This window comes from Danio aesculapii, chromosome 5, assembly GCF_903798145.1.
Source record: "Danio aesculapii chromosome 5, fDanAes4.1, whole genome shotgun sequence".
Taxonomy (NCBI): domain Eukaryota; kingdom Metazoa; phylum Chordata; class Actinopteri; order Cypriniformes; family Danionidae; genus Danio; species Danio aesculapii.
In genome coordinates, this window is record NC_079439.1 from 15,961,405 (window position 1) to 15,972,390 (window position 10,986).

General features: G+C 39.5%; 1 protein-coding gene across 1 annotated transcript in view; it reads right to left on the bottom strand.

The window, feature by feature from the left end:
* Window positions 1–325: 325 nt before the first annotated feature.
* The window catches only part of gnb1l (guanine nucleotide binding protein (G protein), beta polypeptide 1-like), a 63,967-nt gene continuing 53,306 nt past the window's right edge, over window positions 326–10,986 (bottom strand). Inside the window, exon 7 of the mRNA XM_056457449.1 lies at window positions 326–918. Coding sequence (XP_056313424.1) covers window positions 652–918 — 267 coding nt within the window. The 3' untranslated portion in view covers window positions 326–651. The remainder of the gene's footprint in view (window positions 919–10,986) is intronic.

A 10,986-nucleotide genomic window follows, 5' to 3' on the forward strand; every position in this document is an offset into this window, starting at 1 on the left:
ACTACAAAAATAACTAGTTTGTCTTTTAGCCACATCCGAACACAGAGGTCAGCCTTGTCTTTAGGCTGAAAATAGAGCCGCCTTCATCAGCTCATGAGCTTAAAGGGAAGAACGAAGCGAACCTTACTCAATGAATCTTTCTAACAAACAGGCCTGTCTGTGGAGCCCGAGCCCCTGTGATTAACCCGGCGTGATGTATGCAGGTCAGTCCAGAGGGCAATCTTAAACTCGGAGGCAGATTTGGAAAAACAGCGCTGGATTACTTTGCCGCTCAGGTGCGACTTTGAGAGCAAATACACACCTAGTGAAGGACATCAGCCTGCGGTAAAGCAAACAGACGGTTTAAGCTCTGCCTTTGACAATACAACGCTTTTAAACATAGTGGAAAACTGGAACAAAACAGTGATGGAGTGTGTTTAAATTTGCTCCTTATGTTTGATTTTGGAGAACTGCACCCAAAAATCTCCTCAATCGGACATCCCGAATGTGATTATTGTAGCCCAGCCTCCTAATGGCAGCCAGCCACTAATTTAGGCGCATTCATTTAAAGAAAAATATATTAGCGCCACGTTCAAGTACGTAAATAATGTCAGAGTAATTTGCGACAATCAGATTAAAGGAAATGGCAAAGCGGGCCTCTGTCTTTCAAACTCAACTTTCACTATATATAGACCACACACTTATCCGCTGGTCCTTGGACCCTGCGGCCAAAAGTCTCTGTGTGGGGTCTTGATGGTCTGAGAAGGCCACACTATTCACTATGTCAGTATGATGTTGCAGAACAGCCAGTGGCTTCAGTTTCTTCCATCCAAACACTCTGATGTTGTTGTCCCAGCCTGCCGATGCCAGGATCTTGCCATCGGCACGGATCTGCAGCTGGGAGACCCCAGGATTGGTCATCTGAACAGAGTCGTGCATCTGTAGGGGAGGACACAAATCACACATTAATCCAAATGAGCTGCGATAGCAAACAGCCTCTTTGGAATCCCTACAATTCATCACAATGACAAACGCTAATTGAATATCAAATGTGAAATAAGTCCTCACCAGACATTCTTAATCGTCTCAGGAGTCTAGAAAGGATTATCATTTTAACTATTTACCAGAAACAAATGAGTTTGTTGTTTAATGACCTGAGCAAGAGCAAATTTAAATCCATAAAAACGCAGGACAGAGGAGCGAGAGCAATTCCCCACCAGCCACCTTTGGCTGATCTGATGATTGAGCCGCAAATGAACGGCTAAATAGCTGTTGAACCTGGCAGAGGAAATCTGTGCACGACTCCAGCGCCTCAATCATCGGCCGTAAAACATTCAAGGACTAGCAAAACGCTACAGCTATTTGGATTGGAGCGTTAGGTTGTAGGTAGGGTGATGTACCTTTGTCACCGTGCAAGGATTGTTTCTTGCTGGGAATCTTTGTTTGCGATAGCCTTGTTGATTTAAGGGTCTCTAGAGAATTACATTTGCATTGAAAGGTCTGGTCAACACCACTAGGAGAGCAAACGCTGGCTAAAGATTACCTTCCCTTGCTCTCTGTGATCTACAGTGGCCAAGAGACCAGATAAATCTCGGTAATGGGCAACAATGTGACGTATTATAAAGTATTACCAAGAGCTCATTATCTACGGCCTCTTCTCCTTTGAGGACGTTCTCGAGGTATTTCCTGGAGAAAAGTGCACACGTGTGCTAAGTGTGTGCGTGAGCGAGTGTACGCACATCCTCTCTATGGGAGGCATCTGGTCCCGAAGCTGGAATCAAACTGGACAGCGTAAAATTGACTTCATAAGCGGTGTCCAGAGAGACTAATGGCTCTCATGCGGGAGAAGACAGTGAAGAATTTGTCGGCGTGCTCCTGTTTCTGCCTGGAAAATCAGAGCCAGTCAGTCCTGCATGTGGAAGATATAAGCCAGTCAGGTATTCCTGACCCAAGCGAATAGAAGAATGCACCAGAAAAAACGTCCCTAACATTATTCTTTAGCAGAGAAGGGTAAAACTGGACTCTTGCATTACTTTTCTTCATATCGGAAATTGACTCGCATCATAGACAAATCAAAACTGGGGAGCATGGTCATGATGTCACCTGCGAGGAGAAACTTTCCCACAAAGGGAAAGCGAGAGACGAGTTTGCGTGCTGCGGCCAAGAGGGACGGGGGAGAAAGATGAATCGCTGCGAGCCGCGGTTGGTATGCCTGAACTAAACGCCCATCTGGTCCATATTACAGAGCTGATAATGATGGGTTAATGTGTCTATCTGTGTTTGTTATGCTTCCCATAGTTTGTGTCAGGAAAATACATTAATTTAATTAAGAGGTCACAGCAAAGCGATAAAAAAGGTAAATGGGTGTTTATAAAGTGAGCCGTGAGGCCTGTATCGTGAAATAACCATTAGAAAACCATGATTTACAGATGGCCACGCTTTCGTTTTTTTTAAACATACTGTATGAACTAAATTTTCCTGCAGTTTCCACTAATCCAGAGTGTTTTAAAACAGAAGTTTAATTAGAATACATTATCGGATTTTTCGTTTACTCCAAAAGACTTGCTAAATTAGCACATCTGGCAATCGCTTTTCCACATACTGTATAATTAAAATGGCATGTCAACCCTATATTCAATCTTGTTCAAATGCAGTATGGAAGCATTCATTTTAGACACAGCCTCTAGAGTTTGAGAATGGTCATATCATTAGCTTTCAGTTATGGAATCCATGGGTTCAGATCCTCTACAACAACAAACTTGCAGACATCAAAGAGGTCAGTCTTTAAGAGCTATCCTTCATTTCTTCATTGGACTATTGATTCCTGATGGGTAATGTATACCAAGCGGTCATCTATGCATGCAATATATACACATATACGTGTACTGTGGACGAATAACTAAAAACAAACCTCAAAACTCAACTTGGACCCAAAAGGAGACTGAGGGGGAGTACATTGATTTTGCTACACAAAGGCCAATAAAGTATAATATGAATGAGCCCAAATATGCTAAAACAAATTTCATCAATCCTTTTTCATCCCAATGTCAATGGTGTTTTTGAGTGTGTTTTTGGTTAAATGAGTGAAGGTATGTGATTAATAGAAGTTCAATGTACAGTCATTCTCTGTGTCTCTTGAAAAAGGTGTTTCCTAATGTTACAATTAAAGATCACAGAAAACAAACTCATCTACTTGTCAATTTTGTTTAGACTGGTTAGAAGCTATTCTCTAACTTGTTGATTTGAAATAAAGCCTGACAGAATCATGTGAAGTGTACACTGCAATCCTGCCATGTTCTAGTCAACAAAATTCGAGGATGACGACAAATGATATTGAGTACGTTTACATGGACACCAACAATCTGATTTTAATACAATTAAGACAATACTCAGATTAAGAGTTTACCATGTAAACAACAATTTTTTTTATTAATTAATTCTGATTAAGTCATAAATAAACTAAACAGAAATTCAATTAAGACGTGGAGAATGCCGATTTTAGTCACATTATTGAAGTGCAGTACAGACTTGTAAACACCGCATTCAAACTATTACTGTCGTGTAGGACTTTCGCTGCATTTTGTGACAGGATAGTCTATACACACACGGCTGTTTGACACTATTCTCTGCACCTACTGAGTCAGTGAAGGACCACAGACACCTGCATCATGAAATGTGGAAGTTTTTGTCCCATACGGTGTGCGGTATTAAGTTCCTTTAAAGCTACACTCTCCAGCAGTTCATACTCGCATCCAATATCTCGTTTGTCATGAGGGGCATGCATGAAATGTTCCTGAATGAAAGTGAAAGTGCCAAACTGCAGTTAAAGTCGACAAAATAAAAATTAATCACCCAAATTTACATGAAACTAGAGAGGAAACGTGGATAGTGTGCTGGCGAAATGACATTAATCGAATTGTGCTATAAAATGTAACATGTAAAACGGGATCATGAAAGGAACATTCAAAAAGCAACTCATGTAAACACCCTAATCATATTATTGTCTTATTCAGATTAAGGCAAGTAATTTGATTACTAATGTCCTCGTAAATGTAGCCATTTTATTCAGAACTGTTCACATCCTTGGATCAGGTATTGGTCTTTTCTGGTAGAATATAATAATATAATAATCTGCAGCAGACAGACGGAGCAGTAGTCACATGGTACACTTTTAGAAATCCTAGCTCACAAGTTGTGATAAGTTCAACAAGAACAAGGGAATACATTTGCATAAGATATGATAAACTAATTAAAAGCACAGTCAAATATAGTAAACCAAAGATACAAATAAAACTGTGCTTTTCGTTTTCTGGGGAGTCTCAGAGTTTTAGGGTACAGAAATTGAAGAGGTAAGATAATTCATGAATGTTTAAGTAACATTAAATCATGCAAATGATAAATTTTTCCTCAATTATGTTTAAACTTTGCAATTAATGCAATTATTATTATTGCAATTATTCTTAACTGTGGTGCCTGGTCACCAATGTTCCCTACTTGACATTGCACATCCTAAAGATTGACTACTTTGGATATACTCATGTAATGTCTATGCTGAAGCATACATTTTATCCAGCCAATCAGATTAAAGGAGCAGTATGTAAGTTTGACAACCAGTGGTTAAACTAGGTTTTGTACACCTAAATCAGCAAGTGCAGGTTGCCAGTTTGAGGACAGGAGCGAGTGATTTAAACCGTGTTCTAAATAAAAGCAACACCCGATAGAAGGAATATTTTCTATATTAAAGAAAGTTTTCTTTAAAGAAAGAGTTTTTATCTTAACCAACATCTCAAATTGATATATTAGAAACAGCTTCTATTTCTCACAATGACCCCTTCAGGTAAACCTCATGTGCTTTATTTAGTGCTAAATGCTAACAATGTGAGTTTGAATGACATTTTACATGACATTTATTGCCATATACTGAAAGCAGCATCAGATAGCTCACCACAGATCTTAAAAAAAAAAAAGTTTAAAATTGAACTCTAGAACTAAAGCCATATCAGTGATTCAGCATCTACATTTAATGTTAAAGAGGTTTAATATGCATCAATTAGATTATAAACCTTACCATTTCATGAGTGAGTGAATATTCTCTGCTTCTGAATGGCTGTATTTAAATTTCTGTCGTGTTTCGTCTGGTACAAACTGCCAATTTGCTTATTACTGCATATCTCATCACAAAGCATGTTGTTATGACACAGGGTTACAATGTAACCTGCTCACATAATGTTTACATTCGTAACCTTTATATTACTTGCTAATTAATAACCACCTCATGTGGAACTCTGAATCTGTGTCTCATTTCAGAGTCTGCTACTGTTGACCAGAGGTCGCATGACGGTCACGGACGCATGCTTGCATGGCCTTTCTAAATGAAAGAATGAAACACGTGGTTTTCCACCTAGGAAACCCGGGGTGCTAAAATATAATTGGCTTAACTGGCATTGGGCAGGTCAAAATAACCTAAACAAAGACAGCCACATTGCCATGCTCACTTTTTCAAAGCAGAATATCTGACTTCAGCATTGTTTCTCAGATAAACAAGTATGTTCACTTGGCATGTTTCCTAAATATCTGCAAACATATTATGATATTTTTATTCTTTAGAAGAGTCAAAAACTTACATACAGCACCTTTAATGCTAACTTCTGGGTCGGCCTACAAAAATACGTCAAGCCTGCAGCACTCGATTAAAAAGTAACCTTGATCATTTTTGGGAGCAATACAAGAGCGACAAAAGTGAGCAAGGACTTTCAGTGCACTTGGTTTCACTGCATGACGGCCAATTAAAAATCTAACTGTGATCGATTTTTGGCAGCACTGTGACAGGATGTTCAAAGCGCAATATGTTGCTCTCTCCGTCATAGACTTGGCAAGCTTAACTGACTTCACACTGATCCACTGAAACCAGTTTTCATCACTTGTCCACTTGAGCCTGACAATCCAGTACAGATGAAGGGCTCTTTGCATTTGTCAACGACTGCGCGTTAAAACACACCCATTCCGCATTTGAATTACGACTTCTCAAACCAGCACCTTTAAGTTTTACTCTTTACACCCAATGACTGCTTGAAGAGATACATATTGGCAAGAAAAACGTGAAAGCACTACCTCATATTATTGATGACAGCAAAGGAATTTAAAAAGCATCCCGCTTCCTTATTCCAGAGCAACCATTGATAGGGCAGCCCGATCCCTCCAGTCGGGTGCTGACAGATTTGGGATACCTGAAGCATGGAGCCCGGTGTGGTGCAGGATGGGGCTGTTTAAATGAGAAGGGCGGTAGGAATGCAAGGATTGAACATGGGGATCCACCTGTGAGTGCTGTCAGCACGTCTCCAACAGCATGCACAGACAGCCATGCTTGATTTACACTAATCTTTACACACATACAACAACCATCTCCGCCTCACCCTCTAAAATCTTGTCCATCTACATCTGTCAATAGTCAGACGTGCAGCTAACCACCCATAGCTGAATCTTGCTCAACAAAGCGTCTTGCTTTTACCATTACACAGACTGCTGCGATCACACATGCAAAGCGATATGCAAGCGTAATCACTTAAGTCTATGACAGATGCAGCTGTTAATAATCCACAATAACAAGTATCATATCTATATCCAGTATCATATTGAGTACGGAATGGTGGGGTGCCTCGGGGTTACAGTTTATCTGAGCTTGATAAGAGAAATTTTTCTTGCTCACATGAAAAGGCATACAGACTACTGGTGTTTTTTCTGCACCAAGCAGAAGCTGAGGGGTCTCAGTAATAAAAATTACAAACTAAAACATTTTATAATTTTTAAGGGGGATGGGGTTGTCTGCTGCTTTTGGGTTGCTGTTTTGGACTACCTTTAAGCAGGACTAATAGATACAAAGATTCTATTGCGCCAGGCTATTAATCTTTTAGCTCTGATTTAAATTTATACGATTAGATTGTAAGTTGGCAGCAAGGTGGTTCCGTGGTTAGCACTGTCACCTCACAGCAAGAAGGTGGTTCGAGTCCCTGTGGACCAGGTGGCAATTCTGTGTTTGTCTGTTTGAGATGAGCTATCTTTTGCATGTTCTCCCTATGGGTTTCCTTCGGGTGCTCCGGTTTCCCCTACATGCGTTATAATTGAATTGGATGAACTAAATTGGGCATGGTGTATGAGTGCGTATGAGTGTAAAGGTGTTTCCCAGTGCTGCGTTGTGGCTGGAAGGGCATGCGCTGCGTAAAAACATATGCTGGAATAGTTGGTGGTTCATTTTGTTGTGGCAACCCCTCATAAACAAGAGACTAAAAACTGATTTATAATTCTGTGGTGATAATAGGCGTGATCCACAGCGCCTGCCTTGCGCGAAGTCGTGCATTTATACTTCTGGATACTGTTTGTGTTGCTCTGCAATAACACTTCTGAAACTCTAGCTGACAGCAGGTTTTTATGTTCCTCTGTGTCGAGTTTCTTTGCAGGTGTTATGTTTTTTCTGAACACCTTATGTACAAGTACTTAAAACTCGCTTATTCACAGGTGGGAACTAGAGTATGTGCTATAACTTTAACCAGAAGGTAAAAAAAAACATCTGGAGCTCCTTCACAGGATCCGACACTTGTAAACACTCGCTCCATCAGGCTCATGGCTCTCAGCACCACCCACATTCGTCACCGCTACAAAGCTGACCAATCACAAAGCTTGTGCTATGCATCGTTGCAACGTGTAGTTAAATTTTTTGAGAGGTCAGCGTCGACTACGGTCTGCCATGGTCAGCCACGGACCATATGCATGCGCTTGATACACAAGTATAAATTAGTCTTAAGCCGAAGGATAATGAATGAATGTTTGCAAGTTGTCCAGTATTTTTATATATACGAAAACTATCAAATGTAAACAATTTTGCATATATTTTTTATAGTAAAATTTGGATTCTTAATGTGGATGGCATTTCACCTTTTTGCAGTCTTAATTGAGTCCAAGTGTAAAGCCTAATTCAATTTCTATTCTAATTTGTACCTTTTAACCTACGCCTTCCCTTTTGCCCTTGGAATGGAGTCTAAATGGGTAAGAATGAAAATATTCCTCTTACAAATGGACTATAATAAAACAGATGCTTGTTTGTGCTAAAAATTCTTATTAATGCCAGTCGACTCTTTGGAAGTTTGATTGACAGGCAATCGTGACGATCAAAACACTGATATTCTGTGCCCAGTCACTGACTACGTTTACATGGACACCAGTAATCAGATTATTTGCCTTAATCTGATTAAGACAATAATATGATTAAGGTGTTTACACTTTTTGAATGTTCCTTTCATGATCCCATTTTACATGTTATAGCACATAATTCGATTAACCTTATTGCGTCACCACATTATCCACATTTTCTCCGAAGTTTCATGTAATTTTGGGTGTTTCATTAAAATTTTTTGGCTTTAACTGTAGTTCTGCAGTTACACTCATCCAGGAACATTTCATGCATGCACCAGTGACAAACTGAGGTAATGGATGCAAGTATGAATTAAGGACTGCTGGAAGAGTGTTGTTTTAAGGGAATTTAATACCTTTTATTAAAATAAAAAAAATTCTGTTTAATTCGATTACGACCTTAATCGAATTTAGGTAACCAAAAATTGCTGTTTACATGGTAGACTCTTAATCAGAGCATTGTCTTAATTGTATTAAAATCGGATTATTGATGTCCATGTAAACGTAATCACTGTGCGCCATTTTGTCCGACAGGCATAGTAGAAACGTAACATTGGCGATTGACAAAAAAAATTGTGAGAATATCCTGAAATGGATATGTTTGTGTGGATGACCTTACCATTAACTGTCAATCAACGGTGCAGTGAGTTGCTGAATGAACGAGACAAGACGGATAAACTAATATTTTCTGCTATTGGACCAGCATAGCCCACATACGCCCCATTGTTTATGGAGAGTTTATGGATACTTGTGATGAGGAAAATAACAAGTAAACTAAGTACTCAGAAGATGGCAGGTGAGTTGAGATGAGTCAACTTAAATCGCATAGCCTGGAGATCCAGATAAATAAAGAATTAATCCTTACTGCCACTTATAATTTCATTGCTGCATTATAGTTTAGCCTTGTTCGAGATGCCACCATTTGCATGTGTTTGTGAATTATGTAAGGGAATCTATAAGTACCATTTTAATAAAATTCAATTGATCTAATCTTCCCTCACTATACTTGTTGTCTATCTCCAATGTTTTTTTGTGCGTTTGTTTTCATTTCGAGTTACTGTCACATCCTGAATATATCCCCCGTATGCATATTGGAGACCTTTATGTTTGTTTCTGTCTAAAAACAGTATCTCATTTCTCCAGGAATTATTCACTTTTTCACTGGGGAGTGCACAAATTGATAGGGGAGTGCCATGGCAGATACTGAAAGGTTGTTGGACATAGACAAGTGGGGGGGTTTGCAGAGGGTTTGCAAAGGCTCAATTCAGCTAAAGTTACATGTTAGTCAGAATGAGGATTATAATATTATTTTAGGTTTACTTACTCTCATGCCATTCCAAGTTAACTTTGTTTTGCCTTATGCTAAACTCAAAACACTGGACCCCACTATAAAAAAAAAAAATCATAAAAAGTCATGACTTGTTTTTACGTTACTTTAACTTTTAAAGTTTAGAAAGTTGATCAGGTTTCAGCTTAAAACATCAAGTTTAAATTTGTTCACTTAAACATTTATTTCAGCTTAATTGATGCAAGTTAAAATGGCTTGTAAAGTTAAATTGGCTCAACTTAAAAAATTAAGTGGGCAACATGTTTTTTTACAGTGTGGACAGACCCCAAAAAGTAAGAGGGGGGTTGGGGATTTTGATTTAAATTATTAAAAATGTTTTTGGAAGAATAATCCTTTTAAACAAATATCTTTAAATAAAATATTTTAAAAGGTTTGATTTTCAGCTCTTCCAATTACTAAAATTGTATTTTATTAGCATCTATGTGAGTTTGGTTAAAATGGTGGAAAATACACTTACCACTTTATTAGGTACACCTGTCTAACTGCTCGTTAACGCAAATTTCTAATCAGCCAATCACATGGCAGCAACTCAATGCATTTAGGCATGTAGACATGGTCAAGATGATCTGCTGCAGTTCAAACAGAGCAACAGAATGGGGCTGAAAGGGGATTTAAGTGACTTTGAACGTGGCATGGTTGTTGGTGCCAGAGGGACTGGTCTGAGTATTTCAGAAACTGCTGATCTACTGGGATTTTCACGCACAACCATCTTTAAGGTTTACAGAGAATGATCCAAAAAAGAGGAAATATCCAGTGAGGGGCAGTTCTGTGGGCGAAAATGCCTTGTTGATCTCAGAGGTCAGAGGAGAATGGGCAGACTGGTTCGAGCTGATAGAAAGGCAACATTAACTCAAATAACCACTCGTTACAACCGAGGTATGCAGAAGAGCATCTCTGAACACCCAACACGTCCAACCTTGAGGCGGATGGGCTACAGCAGCAGAAGACCATACAGGGTGCCACTTCTGTGGGCTGAGAACAGGAAACTGAGGCTACAATTTGCGCAGGCTCACCAAAATTGGACAATAGAAGACTGGAAAAACGTTGCCTGGTCTGATGAGTCTCAATTTCTGCTGCAACATTCGGATGGTAGGGTCAGAATTTTGCATCAACAACATGAAAGCATGGATCCATCCTGCCTTGTATTAATGGTTTAGGCTGGTGGAGGTGGTGTAATGGTGTGGGGAATATTTTCTTGGCACACTTTGGGCCCATTAGTACCAATTGAGCATTGTGTCAATGCCACAACCTACCTGAGTATTGTTGCTGACCATGTCCATTTCTTTATGACCACAGTGTACCAATCTTCTGATGGATACTTCGAGCAGGATAGCACACCATATCATAAAGCGCGAATCATCTCAGAATGGTTTCTTGAACATGGCAATGAGTTTACTGCACTCAAATGGCCTCCACAGTCACCAGAGCTCTATCCAATAGAGCCCCTTCGGGATGTGGTGGAACGGGAGATTTGC